The sequence below is a fragment of the Sinohyriopsis cumingii genome, chromosome 3, assembly GCF_028554795.1.
Source record: "Sinohyriopsis cumingii isolate HCF-2022 chromosome 3, ASM2855479v2, whole genome shotgun sequence".
NCBI lineage: Eukaryota > Metazoa > Mollusca > Bivalvia > Unionida > Unionidae > Sinohyriopsis > Sinohyriopsis cumingii.
The window spans coordinates 51,159,081-51,185,316 of NC_142963.1; the positions used below are offsets into that span (position 1 = coordinate 51,159,081).

At 35.7% G+C, this 26,236-nt stretch overlaps 1 protein-coding gene across 2 annotated transcripts in view; it reads left to right on the plus strand.

The window, feature by feature from the left end:
- The window catches only part of LOC149802846 (uncharacterized), a 155,748-nt gene that overhangs the window by 27,152 nt on the left and 102,360 nt on the right, over positions 1-26,236 (plus strand). For both annotated transcript variants that reach the window (XM_089952302.1, XM_089952301.1), the window contains exon 3: positions 16,905-16,997. In XM_089952302.1, coding sequence (XP_089808428.1) covers positions 16,905-16,997 — 93 coding nt within the window. The remainder of the gene's footprint in view (positions 1-16,904; positions 16,998-26,236) is intronic.

Sequence of the window (26,236 nt, forward strand, 5' to 3'; positions counted from 1 at the left end):
ACTCAGATTGTATGAATTCCAACAAAATTGAAAATTATCTCCATTAGAAGTTAGTCTGTTCAGAAAAATTGCACACAATCGATTTTGATGTGAGCTTAATGAAACCTGTAACGTTAATATTGACAAATCTCTGATCATGTTAGCATTTCACTGATATAACCATTGCCATAAGAAAATGATTACAAAGTGTCATTTTGCTATGGAGTAATTAGTCACTTGTCTATAGGTTATAAAAAAAGACATTTTACCAACAGCACTTGGCAGGCTTGTGGTGTGGCAAAGATGCAGTGGTAGGTATTCTGTGGGTAATGTCTTTGTTGTTTGATTTATGTCTAATGCATATGACACTACCATTGTCATGACACACAATTGCTGCCACTATGCTGATTATGAAGATAAAAAACTATAAGTGTGATCATTATTCACTGAACATCATTAACCCACACATATTTCTTGACAGATACTTCAGGGGGTGTATTTAACACATTAACCCCTAGCAATGAGTTAACGTGGCTGGAGGTAGTATCCTACTGCCAAGTTCTGTAGCGTCATGGTCATGCATGATACACTAAAGTGGGTGGTATTATAGAAAGGTAGACAGATGTAGCTCTACAATGATACTAAATAATCAGGAATTTCTAGTTGCACTACGGGCTCCAAGTGGCTGAGTGGTCTAAAGCGCTCTCCATTACGGATCACTGCCATCTCACCTCTGTCTGCGTGGGTTCAAGTCTCGAATTCAGCCAATGTGGGTAATTGTGAGAAAGCTTGCCAGTAGCTTCTCATGGGTTAGTGGTTCTTTCCGGGGTTTTCCCTCCACCATTAATACTGGCTGCCATGTATAGCCTATCGTGTGCTGAAAAATGGCGTTAATCCCTACAACAACAACAACAACAACTAGTTGCACTACAAAATACAGTGGGAAAAACCTCATTTTTGGATCCAATTTGTTTTCACCCAAAATTGGCCTGTTGTTGGGATCCGCTTTTGTGTCCAGATTTTAGACTTTTTGGTCTCAGATCTAATGCAAACTGGTATGAACTGCAAACAGACAGATGAACCTTTGCAAAAAGTAGGATAAGATGGGCATTTGGAATAAAGAATGGACTTGATACAAAAATAATGTCTCCGTTTAGCAAACAAAAGAAGAAAAAAACAAAACTTTTATGCTTATGCTCATGTGCGAGCCAAATAGCCAATGAAAAACGATGTTTCTAACACAATTAGGCAGTATGTTATTGAAAGATCACATGGGATTTGGTGTTTTCAGATCTATTAAGAAATAGCTTTCAAAATGTGTGTTCCTACTCGAATTTCAGGCGAAAACGACAAAAACCTCCAGGGGTTAATGGGTTAAAAGATAATATTGTTTTATTAAAACTGCTTAAGTATTGAAAATCTCTTATAAAGATACTAATTGGTAATTCCCCTCTGAATGAAACTTTGAAAAATAACTGGTTACACAGTTGTTTATTATCTCCATCTCACACATGTATATACCTACAAGCAAATTGTTCTCCCAAAACCTAATTTCTTTAAATGAAGGTTTGGTAACATTTGTATATTAAATGCATTTTATTCTTCATTTTAGATTGATCTTACATGTAAGCATTTTATTCATACAAGAGCAATTAGACAACCTGTCATTTGAAATTGATCTTTCATGCACATTTTATTCTTACATAATTGACAACCAGTCACGATAAATTGAGCTGACATGCACACGTGTTATTGATGTTGGAGATATTTGAGAACCAGTCATTTTTAATTGATCTGACATGCACACATTTCATTCATACAGGAGATATTTGACAACTAGTCATTTTAAATTTATCTGCCATGCACATGTTTTTTTCATACACAAGATATTTGACAACCAGTCATTTTAAATTGATCTCAAATGCACACGTTTTATTCATACATGACATATTTGACAACTGGTCATTTTAAATTATCTGACATGCACACGTTTTATTCATACAGGTGATATTTGACAACCTGACAGATATTTCTTGCATATTAATATTTGTTTCACTGACTGGAGATTTAGGCTGCAGATTATTAGATAAAATCTCAAGAAGTATTTCTTTTGATTGTAAATGTCATAAATTATACAGCCATTTTCATGTTACATGTGTTTAATTGAAATACGAAACATATCTGCCATGAATTTTAATATTTTCTTTGCAAGAAAAAGTTCATTTTCACTGGCACTGTTACAGGGAGCTCAGTTTGTTGAAGACTAGAATGGCTAAACTGATGCCGTTATCTGACTGGTGTCAGGTGGTTAGTGCAAGTTTGTTATCACTATTCCTCATGAGTTACTTGGAAGATTGCCATAAAATGTTTCACCCATTCATCCCAGTGTCTACTTGGTCATATCCCAGTGTCTACTTGGTCATAAATGAAAATGGTGTCCTTTGGACACAGTTTGGCTGCCATGGTTGTCATGTTGAAAATCTTGTTATCACTGCTGTACTAATTCTCCTGTCATATTGACACAGGATTTTCACCAACAGACATATTATGGTATCTAATTGGTTCTATATGAAAATGGTGCAGATTATACCTCCAACAATGATGCTGTGGTGGCCATCTTAAAAATATTATCGCTATTGCTACCTCTTCTGAAAGATGGTCATTTCAAAATGGGATTTTCACAAAGAAACTTCTTTTTATATGTAGCTGGTCCATAATTAAAATTGTGCTGAAATGACCTCTCAAAATGGTTACCATAGTGATCATAGATCATAGCCAACAAAACTTTTAAAGCTACTTCTCCTAAATTGATTGTCATACTGACAGTCTTGTTCAAAATACTTCTTTTTTGCAATCATGTATTTGTATTCATATTGAAATGAGATTGATCTAATCTCCAAGATGGCTGCCTTGTTCTTAATCTTCTTCACAATCTTCATGTAGCTGCATGGCTGGTCATTATAATTGACATAAGGTTTTCACTGAAATTGATAGCAGTGTACAGCTGTTTCAAACTAAAAATGATACATATTTACCTGGCACCTAAGTGACCATCTCCAAAAACTTATTGTCTTAAATGAATGATAGCATAAAAATAGGACTTTTACGGATAGCATTTTTCACAATAGTTAATTGGTTCTGAATGAAAATGATATATATTTAAACACCAACATATCCAGGTTTTTGTGAAGGAGTTTGTAGACCAGGTCAGATTGACCTTGGATTTGATGAACACTGCTTTCATTTTTGTACTTCAGTAAGCTTACAACTTCTATACATTCAAATTAAGCTGATACCTGTCTATAAGCCATTCACATTGTGCATGCATAACATCCCATTTTGATAGAATTCAGTTAGAATTTGTTGAGTACATCTGACAATTCTGTAAGACATTATTAGGATCATTATGATGTTGTTTTGTAATTCTGCATGTATATGCACATGGTGAAAACCTAATAGTATAATGGGATAATTTTAGTCTGCACAATTGATCTGTTTAGTTTTCATCTTTAATACTGGAAAGTTGCCTGCAGGGTGCTTGAAAAAGAAATAGAAAATAAAGTATATGGTTGATTTTAGAACCCCTGAACTGAGTACACTGCAAGCTGGGATAGTGCATAGATCGTACTCATTGCTAATAAAAGCATAAAATGACCAATTTCTTTGGCCAGTCAAAATGTCTTACTGATTTTTATTAGCTTGAGTAGCAGCCCAGAGCACATTGTTAGTGATCAGGATTACAAAATGTAAACAAGATGAAATCCTCAGCAAAACTACTGTACAGAAAGCAAATGGGGGAGGAAACTCACAAAAAAAATGAAAGTAAAATAAAATATTCTAAATAAATCGTAGGGGGGATTATTCATACTCAAGCATAAGGGTTTCAAAACCTTGTATAGAGAGCTCAGGACAGGGGAGTGTGAAGTCCGATAAATCAGCCCCCAAATCTCTACTGATGCTGATTGACCATTTTTGGGTATGATCTCATCTGTTCATTAATAGTGCACGGTTGGTGCTGACAAATATATCCTCAACACATCTGTGTAAATTTTAGTTATTTACTGGTATTTTTCATTGCTCTCAATTTAATTGGTTGGTTGATGGGTCCTTTTGTCAGTATATAGAGAATATTTTCAGATCAATTTGTTTGACAATTTGTAAATCCATGTGGAATAACACAACCCTACCTCCTGTGTCCAATTCATATTCCATGGCTACATACATTCAAATACAGCTACCAATCAGATGCAGGTTTAGCTTATTTGCTTATTTGAATGTTTTGGTAGACAGAATCCAGGGACATTTAAGTCAAGTCATATGACCAAAACATCTGAAGCTTTCACATGAGTGAATGATTGGGTGACAAAACTCATGAGCAAAAAAGCAGAAGTTATATCTAATTTGTTGTCGTATCACATGAAGGAGCCATTATATTGCCATGAAATTTTAAATGGCTACAGGAGGTAGGATTGTGTTATTCCACTTGGATTTGCAAGTTATTAAACATAGAATTTGATCTGTAAATATTTCGTAAATATTGTCAAAAGGATCCTGCATGGGGCCCCTGATGGTCAAGTTGTATAAGGCTGTGAAGGTTCAAGTGTCAGGTTTGCCCAGCAGGGGTATATGAGAATGCTTGCCAGTAGTTTCCAGTGGGTCATTGGTTCTTGCCAGGGCTTACACAAGTTTTTCCTCCACCAAATGTACTGGCTGCCATGTATAGCCTATCATGTGCTGAAAATTCATTAGAGCTGTAACAGCATTCAGCAAACTATAACTCAAACCATAAGAAGTACTGGTAAGAATCTGAAATGTACACTAATGTGTAACAGGTGTATTTGTTTGCATCAATTGCATGATATAATGAATAGATGAGATCAGACCCCAGAACTATCCTTTTGTATCAGTACAGCTTTGGGGGGGGGGGCTGCTTTATGAGACTTAAAGGAGACTAGAAATCAAACTTTTCCTTTTACGTATGTAATTCTCTACAGATTGTAATTTGACTGCAATGTTTATATATTAAATATCGTAAGTGGATAGTGATTATATTGCGTGTAAGATACCACGATTCCGAAAATTGCAGAGCTTCTCCGAGCTTTGATGAGATGACAGATCATGTGGTACTGTGACGCAGTACTAGCCATTCCTCGAATACAAACATAAACATTGGTGAGCGAGGCAGACAGGAGGAGACCACATTTGGGTTGCACATTCAAAAGTTGAATCTGCAGTCTGATATAATAGTTTATGTACTGTACTGGTCAGTGCTAAAATAATTTTTTTAGGCACAGGCCCCGGGCTGGTGACCTAAATAAACTCAAGCCCTGATTGAAATTCCACAAGCCCGGACAGTTCATACCTGTGAACTCTCAAGCCGGGAGAAAAACCTCCCAATTTTGGGGGTATTTCCTCATCTACCTCTCGATCTCGTAATATCTCTCAATTTTTCGCAGCGAAGTCCCGATTATTACATTATGTCTGTCAATTTTCATTTGTCAGAAGAAAAACCCACAACCCCATACCATTTATAAATAGATATAACATATGGAATCCACAGTCTAAACTGCCACACTGCAGACATCGTAGCGATATGACTGAAAAATTGTTAAAGCTATGTTAAAAATTCAAATCACACGCACACACGTCTAAATCCGGCACTGGGCGAAATAATAAATATCACAGTTTTTTTTTCTTCATTTTTTTCTTTTTCAGTAAATAGAATGCGAAGATTAAACATTGTTCAAGTAAATTTCAGATGTTTTTAAACAACTACAACAGTACTATGGGGTCGTCCATTAATTATGTCAACAAAATGGGGGGAGGGGGTTTGAAGAAGTTTGACAATTGTTGACATGGGGCTGGGGGGAGTTCAAGATAAATTGACGTCAACAATGTTATTTTTTTTTAAAAATCAGACACTATGCCCATTATAACAATTGAGAATCATTTGGCTTCCCTAGGGGAAGATGATAGTAGCTAGAATATAAACTCGAGATTTTTTCATGAATTCAAAGTGTTGTAGTCAATTTGAAATCTGTTAAACAAGTAAAAAAAAATGTATTAAAATTTATATGTAGACCTTTTAATTTACATAATTCTATTTTTAGCATATTTTTAGCATAAAAGCCAACCATATAAAATATTGTTAGTTTGTGGGGGAGGGTGTAAAATTTTATTGGGGGGGCACTGAAAGTTTGACAGTTGTTGACAAGGGTGGGAGGGGGGTAAAAAATTTCCTAAAAATTGTTGACATAATTAATGGACGTCCCCTATAGTAAAAACAAAAATAAAAGAATAAAATTGTCACCAATTAGCTTAAATGAATGATCACTGTGAAATTTTCTCTTCAAACAAAATCGCATCTCCATTTCCGTCAAAGAAACTCAGTCAGTTAACACCTGACATTCCTCTACCGTATATGTAAAGTTTAATTACCATGATTAAATTACAAGGAATAAAACAAGATATACCATGCAGTATATGTGACCCTAAAGAACTAATTCTGACTAAATATTTTATTCAGCAAACAGTGTTACATGCATTAAGACTTAAACCTAAGGAAATAAGGTGGGGCAGAAAACGTGAGAAAAACAGTTGCCACGTGTACGGTAACTTGTGACTGCAGATTTGAACTGTTAAAATTAAGTCCATGGCATCGTAAGTAACAACAAAATAGGCATCGTTTTTTTTTTTTTTTGGGGGGGGGGGGGGCAATCAATTGCTGGTGCTTACACATACACACACTGTCGAACATCGTTTCTTTGAAATATGTCCAAAAGGCAGTCCTTTTCACAAGATCAATGCAAGGATAAGGATTATGTTTATTAGTCACACCGGCTTTATTCTTTGTGTACTTAAAGCAAAACTTGAGCTATTTTGCAATTTAGCCAGAGCTGACCAGAATATGCAAAAGGGGCCTGTCCTGGGGGAATAATAAGGCGTATCACAGGGAGAAAAGGCACGTCCCATGGGCACTCGCACATTGGGACAAGGGGGTTCTGGGTCAGTAGCCTCCCCCCCCAGTTTCTATTGTCAGCCAGTTAATGTGAAACTTTGACCTCTTTTCTTTTAATCGCTGCTATTTAAACTGCCCAAGGAATAGTTTTATGTCAGTTCCAATCATTACAGATTACCGTTTATAATACTACATGTATACAATGAATGACTTTTTAATTTTTAAGTTTTATAAGATTACTGAAAATTGTGTTTTCTCGAAACACAACAGGTTTAGAATCTTATTTTTAGCAAAGCTTCCATTTGATTAAAATCAAATCTTAATTTCACCTAGGACAGTGGTGATTTGATTTAGATTGTGCCGTGTTAAGGCATGTATGTCAGCATCTTGAAAAGACATTTACTCATTTCACCAGCGCGATCAAAGTTTCCTCAGGCAAACAATTTTTGTTTCGACAAGCCTGATGGGCACCTCAGTTTGAATACAGGATGGGCCAGAACTAAAACCAGAGGGGCCCAGGGTGTGGGCCCAGGGTGTCGAGCTATCAGATTTGTTTTTAGCACTGCTGGTGTAGATAAAAGATCTGTGAATTGATTCTTGCATTTTGTGGTCACTTACTCGGCCTTCTGCCTATTTTCGTAACTCACACGTTTAACACTTTTCCCAGGATTAAAATGTCCAAAGGTATGTCTGGAACAGCGCCAACTTTTAGTCTAGGCCTAGCATTTGTGTATCCTTGAGATGCCATTTTTTCATGATCCCTCTCGTAACATTCCTTTGAGAAATGTAACAAGCACAGAGTGCTGTATGGTATGGTGTTGCTTTGAAATCAACTTGTTTGTAATAATGTATCCATTCTTTCATTATGCCTTGATCTTTCGGAAAAGAAAAAGAAAAAATGTTGTCCACAGGCTTTTCTAAATGTTCTATTACGCCAGTAAGCAACGCAAAAACGGTATTGTGTTTTACTCTGGCAACTCCCACTTGGGCTGCTAGAGTTGCTACTATGACGTCACATCCCAAAAGTAACCGAATAGGCGCGGAAATTTTGCATACGAGGTCATGGAAATTCAGCTCCTAGAAGATAGGCCAATATTTAAATATTGGCATTATGGTCACAGATGATACTGCAGAATCAAAGGTTTTCTGCTATAGTACTTTTATTATTATTCTATATTTCCATTGGTTTCTGGTCTCCTTTAAGGGAGGATAATACTGGTTTGTGTTTGACTTTTCTTGATTAAACAAGAAATATGTACTGAATGGGAAGGGGTTGTTTTTGTAGGATCTAAACTCTGCAATGAATTATAAACTTGAAACATGTTTTACAAATAAAATTTTAATCCTGAAAGGTTCTGTCAGTGAGCATGTTTTTCAAAGGTAAATATTGTAGTTTATAGAAATTGTTGTCAGCATTATCTGTAATCCAGTTTGATGTACAATGTGCAGTACAATCAATTCTTGTCAACTTTCTAGTAATACCACATTCAGTGTGAAAATTATACAAACTTTAAGAAATGAGTTAAGAGCAAAATAAATCATTTGAAACAGCTCTCTTTGGCAGAGATGTGGAAATATGTGATGTAATTGAATTGGATAGGTCATGCATCACTTCCATTGCATGTTCATTTGCCAGTACTAAATAAATCCATTTGCACATGTTAACACTGCAACCTTAAAGGCCACGATAAAGGATTTTGCACTGCACTTGTATCTATCTTATGAACATGTTAACTGAAACACATAAGAAAATATCAGAGGGGCCCCGAGTGGTCTAAAGCGTTCTCCATTATGGATCACTACCATCTCACCTCTGTCTGCATGGGTTCAAGTCTCGATTCGGATAATGTCGGTATGTGAGAAAGCTCGCCAGTAGCTTCTTGTCGGTCAGTGGTTCTTTCCTGGATTTTCCCGGGTTCTTCCTCCACCATTAATACTGGCCGCCATGTATAGTATAGCCTATTGTGTGCTGAAAAATGGTGTTAAACTGTACAACAACTACAACAGCAACAAGAATATAGAGATGGTTTTACCATTCCATAGTTAAAAAGAATCAAAGAAAAAAAATGTGGACTTATCTTGGATTCCCAGAAATTCTGTTAGGTTCGCTAGATCATCAGTCGTATTGAAGGACTTGTAAAAAAAGTCAAGGTAAAAAAGTTGTCCCTTCACTCAGCAAAGAATGTTTCAAAACAACATTTTAGAATTCCCAAATTCAACAGTTTAACTACTGAGTATTTTTGTACTCAATGGGTGATATTTAATTCCAAAGAAATAGGCCAGGGCCATTCCAACTGGAGCTAGCAAAATCCCAAGGGATGTCTGACACAAAACATTGAGAATTAACAGGGAACTGGGATCTGAATTTTGATTTAGACTTTCATGTTTTGTGGATGAAATTACTTGAATGGAAAATGCCTATGTGTTGTTACAGGTGGTCATGTCATCCTTTATTTATCATTAATATCTCTGTACTATAAAAAAACACCATCTTCCACATTTACTGAATTTTTACAAGTCGGGCCCATTGTTTATTAAGTATTCACACAACAGCTTGATGTTTTAGCTTGATGAAACTTTACTGACTAGGACAATGCATCAACCAGTTTCAGGTTTGCATTCAAGTTAGGTGTTAAAGTGTTTGGTAATTATATACATTATTTTAATTATATACATTATTTTAATTATATAGAGGATACAGCAACACACAGATTCATGAGAGACACTAGGTTTCAGGGAATACTTGTTTTCTAAGTAACAAGTTTCCTTAGCTATGACTTCACAGTCTTGTTACTACCAGTACCACATTTGGTTTGATATGGACATTATTTAGATGTGTTTTACCATCTAGCCACCCTTCTTTGTCTCATGGTCACAATATTTGGAGTTAGTTAGCAGTGAAAATTGACATGAATTTGGATTGACAATATATAAAAAGAATGAATAAGAAACAGGTTATTAGTGTATTCCATACAGTGTATATCAAATTTAAACTGACACAGTCAGTACAGGAGTAACACTGACTCTCATTGGCTGTTATCTTTTTTAACTTTAATTTCTCATGTATTGAATGGTCTCGGTTAAGAATAACATCAACCCAGATCTATAATGTGGAATTAACCAGCAGATCAGAATGTGCTTTCTACTGCTACCAATATGAAGTGAACACCTGTAGACCCTCAGCCTTTTGGTGCTTTGAATTTGACAGTAGAGCTGTACTGATGTATTGCTATGGTAGATCTATGATAGGTAATGTATAACAATGCACACGTCATGTTATGATATATTTTGCTGTACTACATTTAAAGGTTCAACTATGAAAAGAAAATATAATTTGTAGTAAAATCAAGTTGCTGTTGATCTTAAATTATTTAAATATTTATTGTTGTTTGAATGGTTAAAAGTAATGACTCTTAGAGATTAGGCTTCTCAGTTAATAAATAGGTAATGTACAGTACATAAAAGTGTTCATAAATAGGTAATGTACAGTACATAAAAGTGTTCATAAATAGGTAATGTACAATACATATAAATGTTAATAAATAGGTAATGTACAGTACATATAAGTGTTCATAAATAGGTAATGTACAGTACATATAAGTGTTACTAAATAGGCAATGTACAGTACATATAAGTGATAATAAATAGGTAATGTACAGTACATATAACTGATAATAAATAGGTAATGTACAGTACATATAAGTGTTCATAAATAGGTAATGTACAGTACATATAAGTGATAATAAATAGGTAATGTACAGTACATATAAGTGTTCATAAATAGGTAATGTACAGTACATATAAGTGTTAATAAATAGGCAATGTAAAGTACATATAAGTGTTAATTCTAACAACAGTATTCACTTTTTTCATACAACTGATGCTGCCTTGCATTGGTTTCATTCAGTAATGCATTCCAAAGTTCTTTTAACTAAACTGCACGTCAACATTCAAATTTGACTCCAGAATGCAGAGACACCAGCCAATTAAAAGTCCTGATATTCATTTAGTTTTCAGTATAAACAAGCATGTTGGGTGTGAACAGATAGTGCCAGCAATATGACAGTTACAAATTAAAGACATCTTAATTCACACAGATAGTGCCAGCAATATGACAGTTACATATTAAAGACATCTTAAAATGTACCATAAGTGCTCACTTACAATATGAGTTCAACTACACAGACCAGACCAGGATCTGAAGTTACGTAATGTGTTGGCACATCTGGGTCTGTGCAATTTGTTAGGACTAATCAGTAAAACAAACAACACAGTACTTGATTGGCAGGTGCATTTTGCTATGGTAGATCAGGATCTTTGTTGTTTGCAGTTGACATGTCCTGTAAGTGTGTATATATGGTACTTGTGGAAGGTTTGTTCTATTTTTAGATTTTTAGATTTTCTATATGGGATATCATAACATATCCAAATTCTTGTGGTTATTGATGCATTGTTGAATCTTTTTACTCTTATTTAATAAGGGGCCCCGAGTGGCAGAGTGGTCTAAAGCGCTCTCTGTTACGGATCACTGCCATCTCACCTCTGTCTGCATGGGTTCGAGTCTCGGATTCGGCTAATGTGGGTATGTGAGAAAGCTTGCCAGTAGCTTCTCGTGGGTCGGTGGTTCTTTCTGGGGTTTTCCCAGGTTCTTCCTCCACCAATAATACTGGCTGCCATGTATAGCCTATCGTGTGCTGAAAAATGGCATTAAACCCTACAACAACAACAACAACAGCAACAACTTATTTGATAACAGATCTGGGTCCATGCTCTTCATATTTGAGTTCACATTACAGTGTGATAGCACTTTACACGAGGGTTACGTTTTTGAAGCATGTGCATAATTTGAGATTCGCGTATATTGAGATCATTTTCTCTTTATAAATTCAGTATCTTAAGATTAGGGGATGCTTCGGCAAAGTAGATTAAAATAATAAAAAAAATAAAAGTTTTCATAAAAAGCATAGGGAAACAAACTTCAAACATAGGTAACATAAAATTAAAGCATGAAATTATGACTTTTAATCGGTAGACCATATGTACGTGTAATTAAAAAATGAAAGCTGCATTGAACAGTGGTTTTCATCAAGCCACGTTGCCAACATCCTTTCCATCCAGTCCATTATGTTGGGGGCAGGTATAGTAACTTTTCTCAGGTTCAAAAAGGAAGGTTCCAGCTTTCACACTTGCTTTTATTTTTGTATTGTCCTACCCATACTTTCACTAAGGTTCAAAGCATGCTTTATCATGGCAGTACTCTGACCAGCTTCATACCTTTTCTCTACTTCAAGTTTAACCTCTAAAGAAATAGCCTTTCTTGGTCTTCAGACGATCACTTGCTCATCTTTTAGATATCATCACTAATAACGTTCAAAAATTGTAACAAACAATTTGTACATGTAATATGTATGCAGCACTGAGGCCATTATAAACAGAATGGTGGGGGTGTAAGAGCTGGGCATTGTGGGTAATGTTTGCCTGTGAAGGTGGCACAGTCAATGTGTGTGAGAGAGTTATCTCAATAGTAGCTATCTCTTTCACATTTTTCCCCATCTCACGTAAATCTCACGTAAATTACAATCACACTGTATAATTGGGGTAAGGTTATACCATGACAAGGTAATTGGGGTATATAGGTAAATACATTATAGTCCATGGACTAGGTACATGTATGACTACCCTTTATTCCCACCTTTGGGGCTTAATCTGTTGTTTTTTTCCTTCTGTTAATCACCTGGCAAACTTTGGTAAATGCCTGACGATGTGCCTCTCAACCTTTTTCTGCTTGAACTTTTCTTTCTCATCCACTCTCATTTCAGCTATTTCGAGGACCTCTTTCCATCCCTGATCATAAAACTTTGAAGTTACTTTTGTTTTCCATACTCTCTTCTGTCTCAGTTTCTGTCATTGTTAATTTGTTGTAAAAAAGATGCAGTCAAGGTTGAAAAATATCTCACCTCATCCATTAGAAGATTAGCATGAAGCTTGAGCTGCACATATTGCAGGTTCTGATAAGACAGGTCATTTCATTCAGGACATGTTCAGTTTAAATCTTTGATAACAAGTCACAGTGGTACTGTATGTACTCACTTATAAGTTAAGTGAACAGCAAACTGCACAGACTCAGATCAGATCTGCCATCGTATAATGTGCTAGCAGATCTGGGTCTCCGCAGTTTGCTTGGATCAATCAGTAGAACAAACAGCATAGACCCTGATCTGCAGTTGCATTATTTTACAGCATATCAGGATTTTTGTTGTTTGCAGTTTGACTCAACTTATAAGTGAGTATTGACATTATCCATGTTCCTGTGTGCACTCATCAGTTAGTGTTCACAAGTATCCTCCATCCTTTGCTTAGACCCTAGAGGCTGAGTCAGCCTTTGTTTGCATGTATCTTTTAATTTACTCAGTGTATTATCTGCATTTTTTGGAGACAAAAAAAAAGAGTGAAATGTGTCATAGTTTGATCTTTGAAAATGAAAGAATGTGATGTTTGCACGCATTGGGGTGGTGTTCTTCCAATATAATTAAATTAAATTATGATGAAAGTTCCACCCTGGCTCGTGAGGTTAGAAAGTTAAATTAGTGACGAGGTAGATTTACAGCTCTGAGCCCCCAGTCAGCAATGCCGATGGTTAAATTATAGAGAACACGAAGATGAAAATTCAATCAATAACAATTTAATAAATTCGATTAATTAAAATGATAACTTCCAATCACTCGTCTTTCCCTCGACCAAGTGACAGCCTAATTCATCCCGTGATTTACAGTGTGAGTTCAATTTTCCCCCTGTCCTTGCATCTACTCATCTCTTTCTTTCACGCTAATTCCTTCCTTCTTTCCGTTCCTCTAACTCCTCCTTTGTCTCCGTTTCCCTCTCTACTATCTCCTCCTCCAATTTCGCTCCCAGACTTCAACTTCTCCTGACCACTCTCCTTTCTTCTCCTTTCCTCCGTTTCTCTGAGACTACGGGACCAAACTATAACTGGTCTGTCCCTCAAAGCTTCCTGTGAAAAACCACAAGGCGTTAACATATGTTTTATCGAATCTCACCTCACACTATATCGACAATTAATCATCAGGTAAGGCCATCACAGTTTCTGTCACGCATGCGTACACATCAAAATTCCCACACACTTCTTGCAGGGTAAACAATAGCGTAATAACATGGTATCAGCGAATTGTCATACAGACATCAATACATTGCATCACATCAGTATATACACATATATATTTAATCTCATGGTACTACAATCTGACAACAATCAGACACATGTCTGTACATTACAAATATTCAACAATGGCAAAATCTATCATATGAACACATGTGTTAGTCTACTATAAAATACCCACATAGCGAATTACAATATTAACTCTTATGACGGCTAGCAAGCTATATAATTCTTTACAAATATCAACTCATTTCTTCAAAATATGCAACATATTAACAAAACAAAGTAATTCTTCGTACTATGAATCTTGTAATAATAAAGTATACATACGACCTACAATTAAAATGCAGTCGCGTTCCACAAAGACCGAACAAATATCCCACTGACCTTATTTGAAGCTCTCTGTACTTAGAATTTCCTGCTCTAAGATTTTCCCGCCAATAACAAATGGCTATTCGAAGTTACGCTAATCTCCACTCTGGGTAATTTCTCTTAGCGAACTAATTCTTGCCGGAAGACGCGGAGATATCATTCTACCCAAATCAAGGTCTCTCCCCTATCTCGATTCTGATTGGGTGGCTCTGTGACCCTGTCCAATCATCTTAGCGGCCAGTTCAACCTGTCTGTCTGTCTGCAGGGAAAAGAAGTTAAGACACTCCCACTTCTTCAGGCAACTTCTTTTGATCTTGGACAAACATTTCGACACCTAGGTGATAATTGGCTATCTGTGACTTCGCAACTCCGAGGTCCGGCTCTCCACTTCTAGCTACCGCAATCTTACGTAATGGATTAGTGCTAGCCTGCGGCAATGTTTAACATCAAACAGTGGCTTGTCAGAATTACTTTGATTATACATGTTTCATCTGGGCTACTCTGGGTCGGGGTAAACATGACAAAGAAGCATATCTGTCTCTTTGTTTCAGAAGCTCAGCCTTTGCTGTCCTCTGATTTTCTCTTTTGTGAATTCATTTTCTTCATTTACTCCAACTCAGTGAGAGCTCAAATAATAATAACAGTTATTGCATCTTATGTCGGTCAGTGATGGATTAGTGTATTTACAATGCAAGTCCTCAAGCCGTCAGACTGCCAATACTAAGTCTACTAAATACTAAAATGCTAATAATATTTAGGTATGTAAAAACTGATTAATGTAGATGCAGTCATGATATGATGTGTCACTGATTATTATAAAATACGATAATCATTTTAATGAACGATTTGAAGATTTTATTTCTTTTTTAAAGAAGAAAAATAAACTTTAACAAGGATTTTTTAATTTTTTTTACAAATCGTCATGGAATAGCTAAATTTGTAATTTATGTGCAATGTCGATGCACAAGTGATTAAATACACAAGGAATATTCAAATTTGGTGACATCATCAAAATGCACCCATTAACACATTAACCCCTGGAGGTTTTTGTCTTTTTTTCCTGAAATTCAAGTAGGAAACACATTTTGAAAGCTGTTTCTGAATACATCCTAATACATCAACTTCCAGGTGATTTTCCAATAACATAATGCCTAGTTGTGTTAGAAACTTCGTTTTTCATTGGCTATTTGGCTCGCACAGGAGCAGAAGGGTACAAGATGGAGTTCTTTTTTTTTCTTTTCTTAACAGACTCATTATTTTCATATTGAGACTATTCTTTATTCCAAATGCCCATCTTATCCTACTTTCTGCAAAGGTTCATCTGTCTGTTTGCAATTCATACTGGTCTGCCTTAGATCTGAGACCAAAAAGTCTTAAATCCAGACACACAATCTGATTCTGACCACGGGCAAATTTTGGGTGGAAAAAAATCAGGTCAAAAGAATGTGGTTTTTCCCTCTGTATTTTGTAGTGCAATTAGAACTTCCAGATTATTTTTGGTATCATTGTAGAGCTACATCTGTCTACCTTTCTATAATACCACCCACTTCAGTGTATCTTACATGACCTTGACACTACAGAGCTTGGCAACAGGCTACTACCTCCTGCCATGTAAACTGGTCACCATGGGTTAATGTGTTAAAACGTTTATTTTTGGCGAATAAGTTGAATGCCATTACATCAATAACAGCCCCAGAGATTGGAGAAATGGCTGAAAATTAATTTCAAAAGATTTCTGTATAGTAGTTTAATGCAAAATATTGTAAACAAATGACACAAAGGATAAGTTTGACAACAAAATTGATTTTGGGCAAAACCAACTTGTATCTGATGAACACCATCCTATTTGTTTGTAAAAACCAAAAAAAAAAACATCGATTGTAAAAGCAAAACACTGATAGACTATTTTAGAAACCAGTAAGCAGTCTGACTGCTTGTTTTCATCAGAAGAAACTTTTGTGCAACTTTTATATCTTTGATACTTTTCTTTTTTAAAATTGGTAGGTGGGTACAAATAAATGGGAGGGTGTGCATTACTGTAGGTGTTTATAAAATCTTCCTGTGACCAAATCAGTTGAGAAATGTGGATGCTGTTTGTTGTTACAGACACAGGAAATGTCCAAATGTATTGCTCATGTGTACAGAAGCCACTTGATGGATTCCAATAGGAGCAATGTCACATATCCAATAGCTGTTTCCTTGTGTTCTTGAAATACATTGTTGGGGTTCACTTCAGTATTCAGGCAGCAGAGCAAGTTTGCATTGTTTACATTGTTAACATCTTAGCCTGAAGCTAAAAAAAAGGTCCAAACAGATCAAGTCAGGGGGTAGGGTATGGCAGGTCAGTCTAGAACATGACCTATTAGTGATGCTATTTCCACCTTAATGATGCAGCAAATTATTTGTCTTCTTGTTTTGCAGTAAGGTATGTGGAAGAAAAGTAAGGGTGGAACATGCAAGGCCATTTGAAGAACGACGCAGAATTGCAATGGAAGCTCTTAAAGCAAAGAGAAGGTATAACATTTTTTTCAACAGAAAATTTTCTAATGCCTTTTGTGGAACCAGGATTTTCAGTTCAAGTAACCTACGTGTACATATGCAGTTATGCACTGTACATGATAACAGATCAAAGTTTTTGCACATTTTTTTTATTCACTGTGCATTTTTAGTTTGCTTATTGCTATGTGAATACTGTTTAGAAGTTTTGTTTTCATGAATAAATTAAGTTGCATGCAGTTATTTAACCATATTTCTTTATGGCTTTGCAGATGTGTTTGTGTAAAATGGAATGATAATATTAGTGTCTTTATGTATAGAGAGTAACTCGGTTGAGTACAACTAATCTCACATCTACTGTATATAACAAGTTACAAAGTATCTTCACTTGTACATGGCCAGCATATCCTCATGCATATTTTATTTTCCATCTCACTGTCCCTCTCTGTCTGTCTGTCTGTCAGTCTGTCTGTCTGTCTGTCTGTCTTGGACAAAGCAAGTATTTGCACAGTCACATTGACATTACTGAAATAGATTAGAGAAGCAGGAAGATTTAACTACCTATACAAATTATTATTTCATCCATATGTTTTGAAATGCAGAAGTGGAGATGGCTGTTTGATTCCTTTGCAATGGGTTTGTCAGTATTTATTAACATCCTATGTTCATTACATCAAACATCAAGCATATCAATCCCCCTTAAAATAAAAATACAAAGGTGGGGGTGTCTAGGCATACTAGAGTAAGCTTATTGATCTGTGTATTCATTATAATTTTGTTTAGTTTACTTAACATCTCTTGTAACTTTTCAGATATCTTCATTTATTATATACCTATTAATTTTCTATCCCAGAATTGTACCATTATTTCCTACAAACGTGAGAATGAGTTATGCTGCTGTACTCGTAGACCTTAAGCTTTTACGATGTCCCAAGTCACTTTGATCCACGAGATCAAGAGCTTTCTAAAATTAATTACTACTACCCTCATAAGATGGCCTTTATTCAGAGTTATCAACCAGCTATTGATACAGGTGCTTATTCACATGAATGACATTACATTCAACCAGACTGATTTCCATGTAGAAGTTTTAGTCCAAAAGTGTATGATGCCCACCCTGATATATATGTTGTCTGGGTCAACCCAAACAACATATATATCAGGGCAGATGATTGGTTAGACAAATATGAGAATCGTGAATGTATTGTTCAAGCCATTTTGACTGGATATTGGACAGTAGTTGTTCATATCATCGTTTGTACTTTTTTAAAAAATTTTATTGGTTGACCATGGTGGTTTTCAGCACCTTTTGGCTCCTATGATTTTTTAATACTTTGGCTATGTATGGTAGTTATAGGCAAAGTTATTGTTGCTGCAGCAGCTTTTATTAGTATTGGTTCATTTTGATGTAACCTCATTGACTTTTCAACATCTAGATTTTGCAGAAGTTTTAGTAGTTTCTTCTTCTGGAACAGTACATTCACTTTGGTAAGAATTTTGTTTGGATATGATATTTACAAAAACACATTGGCAATTTTATCAGGATCACTAACCATGGGTCATTAGATTGATACCCACCCAGGATGGCTTGAGTTGGCTGCCTCGGTGTGTCCTTGAGAAAGGCACTTTTATTTCTCCAATGGTCAATATGTGTTTAAAATTGCCATTAAAATCAACATAGATTTGGGATTTGTTCAGTTTTCTTCCTTAATGTTTTGATAATATGTTGCATTTGTCCTCTGTACAAACTAGGTTACCATGTCACTGTATTTACTTTGAACTAGAATTGGAATGTGTTGTAATAACAGTTGTTTAATACCTACATTTAGGCCATGAACTGGTCATTTAAACACCTGAATTATTCTAGGATCATTGTGGGAACCATAGCCCCAGTTAGAACTGTGCTGGAGAAAAGTGTTAATTTAGACAAAGAAAGTATGAATTTAGACAGAAAGTATTAATTTATACAAAAAAGGTATTAATTTTGACAAAGAAAGTGAATTTAGACAAAAAGTATTAATTTATACAAAGAAAATATTAATTTAGACAAAGAAAGTATTAAATAACTGAAAAATATTGATATTCTTACTCCACGCTCTATGTAGAAGATATTACATGATAACTCATTTCAAATAAAATTTATGAAATGAATTAATTGCAGAGCATGGATCGAATGGTGAGCATGAATTATATTGGCAAGTTAAAGATTGAAATTCTTTGACAAGTTTCATAAATTACATTTGAAATTAGCACATATGTTGCATGATAATAAATACATTTGACCAAACTGCAGAATATTGTTTTGAAATATTTTGAAATACACTTGTAAATAATACAGTAGTCAGCTGATAATACATTTTCTGCTACTGTGTTCCATTCTGCCTTGTACTTAGATAAATGTACATACAGGTATGGTGACAGTAATATGCAGGCAAGCCGTTTGAGATGTATGTATAATATCTAAGTAAACATTTAGAAGGGGAGTTCTTAATAGTGGTCATTATTGCCATGGCTTGCACATTAATTCATTACAACCCACATTGTAATGGAACATTATATTAATCTATGGAATAATATATGTTCATCATGATGACCCTTAATGGTATCATGAGGAGAAGAGGATTTTTGATCTATAAAATTGATCAGGATAATTTGAAAGGACTGCCTCAGGAGGCAATGACTAGCATGCATTGAAATGGATCAGTGGCATCTTTTCCCTTCCCCCGAGGCAAAATTGGCAGAGAAAATGGGTTATTGATGAAGTTCATGGAAAGTGTTCAGTATCAAAGGAAAATTTCAAGTCATGTGCTAACAAAAACCAGTTTTTGTTTATGTAATTAATTTGGTTAGTGTATCTTAGTCATTATTGTATTCTCACGCTCACTATTAACACTTTTCATGGGCCCAAAATACAAATCTAGCTGAGGTCATCTTTCATTGAGGCATTTGATACATGATGCTTGTATTACTATCAAATAATGAAATGAAATCCATGACCATACCTGCCTTTTAAGAGGGACCGTCTCTTACTGAGGTACCTTATGGTGAGAGAGTACCATATATACTTGCTTATTAGTTGATTCAAACTGCAAATAACAAAGATCCTGATCTACCATAATGTGGCTGCAGGTCAGGGTCTGTGTTGTTTGTTCTACTGACTACTCCTATCAAACTGTACTGACTTAGATCTGCTGTGCATTATGCAATAGCAGATCTGGATCTATGCATTTTGCAGTTGGACTCTATTTATAGGTGAGTGCATATGTACTGCATATATCATACCATTCACTGGCTGTGTGACATATTTCCCCATGTGTAGCACATATGTGAATAAAGTAAACTCAGATTGCATAATATAATGCTCCAGTAGACCAAGATCTGTATGTCTGTAGTCCAGTTTACTTGAAAAAATATTTAAAACAAACATAGCAGACTTGGATGTAAGTCTGTGTTGTTCACAGAGCTGTGTTCATGCCATGCAAGAGAAAATATGGTACTGGCAGCTTTTGTATTTTCAAGTTATTCACATACTGTATGAAAGGAGAATATTCATTCAGCAGTATTTTGGTAACTTTCTCAATATGATTCACATCCTCTCAGTGTTATTTGTGGTACTGTCAAGTTGCCATGTTATTTTGACTGATTGGGGTGGGTGGGTGTTGTTGTTGTTGTGGGGTTTAACGCCATTTTTCAGCACACGATAGGCTATACATGGCGGCCAGTATTAATGGTGGAGGAAGAACTAGAAAGAACCCCCGGAAAGAACCACCGACCCGCGAGAAGCTAGCTTTCTCACATACGCACATTGGCTGAATCTGAGTCTCGAACCGGCACAGAGGTGAGATGGCAGTGATCCGTAACGGAGAGTGCTTTAGACCACTCGGCCACTCGGGGCCAGATTGGGGAGGGGAGTGAATAGTTGGTATAATTAATGCATCAATGAATCTCAGTGTTATTCAAGTGATACTGTATTACAGTACAGACATATCTATCTATACAGAACAATGGTAGAATGAAATAAACTAAATGATATAAACTGTCCATATGTAAAATTTCATTCCATTCTTGTCTTTTCATCTTTTTGAATGAAGTTAAACAAAACCCCAAAAACCAAGGCTGCTGACAAAGCAAATACACTACCATATATACTCACTTATAACTAAGAGTTATACTACAAACAACAAAGATCATGATCTGCCATCACATAATGCTCCTGCAGATCAAGGTCTGTGTTGTTTCTTCTATTGAATACTCTAAACTAAAAACTGCACAGATACAGATCACTGACACATTATATGGCAGATCTAAGTCTGTGCATTTAGCAGATGGACCGATAAGTGAGTAGATGTGGTAATTATCTCCTTTTGCCTTCATACCAGATAGCAATTTTGAATCCAGTTGGTTTGATAAGTATTTGTATTGTTTGCATCCTTGTGCTTTATCACGGCTATTTTTGATTAAAAACCAACCAGCCCATAAAGTGCATACTATATTCTGCCTTAAATACCCCTCCTTCATATAACATAAATGCCTAACCTTTGACCTGGATCTGTTCAGTAAAGGATTTTATTTAAGAAAGCATAATTTACATGCATTAACTGTCTGGTTTTACACACAAGAGATGATTAGAGATCCAATGTTAGATGAATTCAAACAAAACAAAACATGACCTTCCAGGTGCCATGCTAACTAGACCCTTGGCATTTGCACTCAGTATATATTTATATATTGGCGTGAAGATTACACCAGAATATGCTGTATTTAGTTTGTAGAGCCTGAGCAATGTTTCTGTTTTTATCGTGAGTGGATCACTTCAGCAACTGAGAAGTGTAAAGTACTCATACCATAAGTGGACTCAGAGAGAATGAACAGACGCACCCTCTTCACTTATAAAGACGGTCTTTGTGTCTAAAAGACTAAACCAGGTGTTTGCGTCTGCTCTCTGTCACAGCTACACATAGCTACTTTTACATTCCAATCAATAAATAACATTAAACGCTTTTAATGTTTGTTGTTTGTATGTATGATAGGGATAAAATGGCAGCATGGTTTTTGAGAAGGGTGGATGGGAATATTCCAGCCTGTTTATTTCCATTTCACTGTGAATTTGGCTTGGGGTGAAATGGAATCAAACAGGTTTTGCAATGATAATGTCAGTAATGTGCAGTGCATATTGTAGGATAAGGAAGTTTTTATTCTGTCAGCACTGTTTAAGGGAACACAGAATAATTGGTTTGTTGTAAAATCATACCCATAGAATGGCATTCTTACTACTTATGATTTATTCACCAATTGAAACTGTAAAGAGAGAAATTTAAGTGCATACATATTGCTTGTTGATAACTTGGTCCAACAGCATTGTAGCCCCAGATCTGTCAGTGCATTATGTGCAAGCAAATCATGATCTGTCTTCCTAGTTATTCTTTGATTTCAGGCAGACAGCTTAGACCCTGGCATGAAATTTATTTATATGAGAAAGTACTGTAAATGGTATTGTCAGTTATGTGATTATTGAATTGTCTCCACCTGCCATTTATTTGATAATTGAATGGTCTCCTCTTGCTAAATCTGTTATAATTTTGAAACCTGCAAACAAGAGGTACAAGAGATAACAGCCTGCTTTATCATTCTCCAAAAGGACTCTTGTGCTAATATTCCCATCCTTATCAAACTAGAACACAGATGCATAATTTGGCAATGTGACCTCTCTCACATTTTGTATACATGTTCATCTTTAGTGGTCCATGAAAAAGAATGACTTTAATTGTCAGCTCATTGAATAAGTGTTTTTTTATGAAATAAATATAAGCAAACTTTTAGCTGCAAACATATATCTGTTCTTTAAATGCTTTCTCCTTGTTGATGGTATTTGATGATTGGTGTATCATCTTAATTTGTTGGTTCACAAGAACACTATATACTGTTGTACCCTACTTGCTGAGTCATGCTAGGTCACATGCATACAAAAAAATCAGTGCAATTTTAAACTGACACAATAATGATTTTGAAAATCATGAATTTCCAAATATCCAACTATGACAAATGGAGAGAGAGAAGGGAGGATTATCAAAGTCAACTCAAATTTAGTATCCTTCAAATATATAACCTGATTTGGGAATATGTTAGAAGCTTATTTAAAGCCTCCAGCAATGTATCAGCAAGTAATTAACAGCTTGTATTGCATATTGTATGCAGCAAGCAATTACCAGTTTGTATTGCATCTTGTGTCCAGCAGAATGTACATTATTGTTGTTGTAGGGTTTAACGCCAGTTTTCAGCACACGATACATGGCGGTCAATATTAATGGTGGAGGAAGAACCTGGAAAACCCCCAGAAAGAACCACCGACCAACAAGAAGCTACTGGCAGAATGTACATTAGATGTAGTTGAGAGCACATCTGTTTGGAAAACAAGTGAATATGTGGATGTAACTGATCATTGTGATTAAAAATACTATTTAAAATTTCTGATCCATAAAACGAGGAACATCACATAAAATATTCTGAATTGATATCTGGTACTGGAATTGGGCCCATGTCTTTTTCAAAGATTAATTGGATAAAATTAATAAGATAAAATAAAAACATCAGCATAGTATTGTTGTTATAGGAATGTACAAGATAAAATACTAAGCAAGGTTACTATATCTGCATTGATAGAGTCAATGGATACTAACGTCAAATAATATATAATTGCATATTTGTTTATTAACTACAACATGTCTATTACCTTGGACACACATGCAGCTACAAAACTCTCAAGTAAGTGTCCAGTGAGCTGTGATAGTTCAGTTGATAGAGTGTAGGACTCATTATCCAAGGTCACTTGTTTGATACCTGCCCAAGCTTGGGTCAGCTGCCGTGGTGTATACTTGGTAAAGGTACTTAGCTCCCATTTCCTCGCCGTGATGTTAAAAGTACCATTAAAGCCAACACAAACAAAAAACAGCAAAATGGAACCCTCCCTCAAACCCTCCCTCCCTCACAACCAGTATCTTTATCTTCAGCAAGTGTTAGCAAACAAAAATGTTAAATGTGCTGAAAAGAGACAATACAGTTAATTTGATTTGGTACTTATACACAGCCTTTTTACACTCCCATGACAGATATTTAGTATCATATAATACTTTTAACTCTTTTGTTTGATGGGGCACTAATTGTCCATGATTGACAGCCGATTTAAAGACCTAAAATAACAATGATCTAATCCATGAATTGAAGCAGCATGAAAAATTTCACTTTAGCACAACCTCAAAAATTGGTGCCCTGGAAAATTCACTGAATTCAAAGTATGTATTATATTTCAGAAAGGGTGATCAATAGCTCCAATTAATATGCATTATAAATTAATTATTCATGTTGGACATTGGACTATTTTCTCAGTGAGCTATTGTACAATTCCTAGCATTTCATGGCACAGCAGAGGTGGTTGAGATGCTTAACTTTGTACATGCATATACATAGCTGTATTTTCCTTGTTTGCCTTTCATCATAAAAAGGAGGTTACTGTGACTATTTCTGCTTCACTGACTTTGCTTAAACCATGCTTTAAGTTTATTTCTCAAGCTCTATTCATGTTAGAATCACCAAACTAGATGATTACATGCATTTTTCTTAGTACCACACTCTTACTAAAACAATGGGCCACTTTAACCTTCATTTCACAGTTTCCATGCTTGGGTTAAGTTTTTGTGTCTAGCTTATGACTGACCAAATAGGCGTGCGTGTGTGTGTGTGTGTGTGTGTGTGGTGTGCGTGCATGCGTGTGTGTCTCTGTGTGTGTGTGTCTGTGTGTGTGTCGCTATATGTGTGTATGTAGGATTTTTAATGTAGCTTTAACAATTTTTCACTCATATCACTACGATGTCTTCAGTGTGGCAGTTTATAGTGATGTCTAGCACTGGGGCATCATGCCGCAGACATGTAGCATGATGTCCCACCCAGTCACATTATCCTGGCACCAGGCCGACCAGTCCTAACACTAACCTCTTAATGCTGAGCACCAAGTGAGGCAGCTGTTAGTACCATTTTTGTCTGTATGTCTGTCTGTCTTTATGTATGTATGTATGTTATGTATGTATGTATGTATGTTTGGTGACTTAATTAGTACCACATTATCAAGATGTAAGTTGGCACCATGTCCCTATTTCTTGCTTCGCCAGCTTGCTTAAATTTTGTTTGATGTTTATTTATCAAGCTCTGTTGATGCTAGAATCATCAAACTATATATTTCTATTCCTCTTAATGTTAGTACCAAACCCTTGCAACAAAAAGTCATGGTGACCTACATGTGACATTTCACTGGCTTAGGTTAAGTATTTGCATTTATCTCATGATCAAATAGGCACCCAGCATACTAGTGATCATACATGGAATAACGAAATTTGTGAGGGGATGGATTTTGATGAGTACAACACCATCCACCCTCATCACAAATGTAGGTCACTATGAACTATTTTTCGTGCTTCATTGTCTTGGGGTCAAATCAGTCTCATGCACTGTTCATGCTAGAACCATTGGACTAGATTGCATCTCCATTAGCATAACAGCTAACCTCAAAAGAAGGTCACTGTGACAAACATTTTACGTTTTACTGGCTTATGTAAAGTTTTTGCATTTAGCTCATGGCAACATGGTTTTTTATTTTTTTACCTTGAGTATAATACTGTTACACCTGGAATTGTGAATGTTGGTGTAAGGATGCATCATAACAATATCTGCTTGAATCATTAAAGTAGATGATTGTTGATGTCTTTCATAGTACTATACCCCTGCAAAATAGGTCAATGTGACTTACATTTTTCACTTTAATGACTTAGGTTAAATTTGTTAATATGGCGATGTGTTTTGCATGCTATGTACATACTGTCTAACCTAAAATTGTTACATTTGGTGAGTAGGTTTTTCTCAGTGAACCATCCTCCATTATTTTAATAGCCACCTCAGATGTGGGAGGTCGTGGGTTCAAACCCCAACTAAGTCATACCAATGTGGCTTGCTTTCCGAAAAATGAACCTCAAAGAACAAAATATAAGGCATCAAGTGTTGGAGCATTCAGTCAGGTTTTTACAGTAATGTCCACTGTCTCAGTCTGTGCAAGAAATATGTTAAAGAAAAAACCAAATCTTAATTTTCTTATGAAAACATTCATTTGACCCAGTAAACAATTTGAAGCATTATATGAACAATCTTAATTTGTAAAATTCCCTATCCTAAAATTATTGTAAATTTTTGGAAATTCTTGTTATCAATGTAGT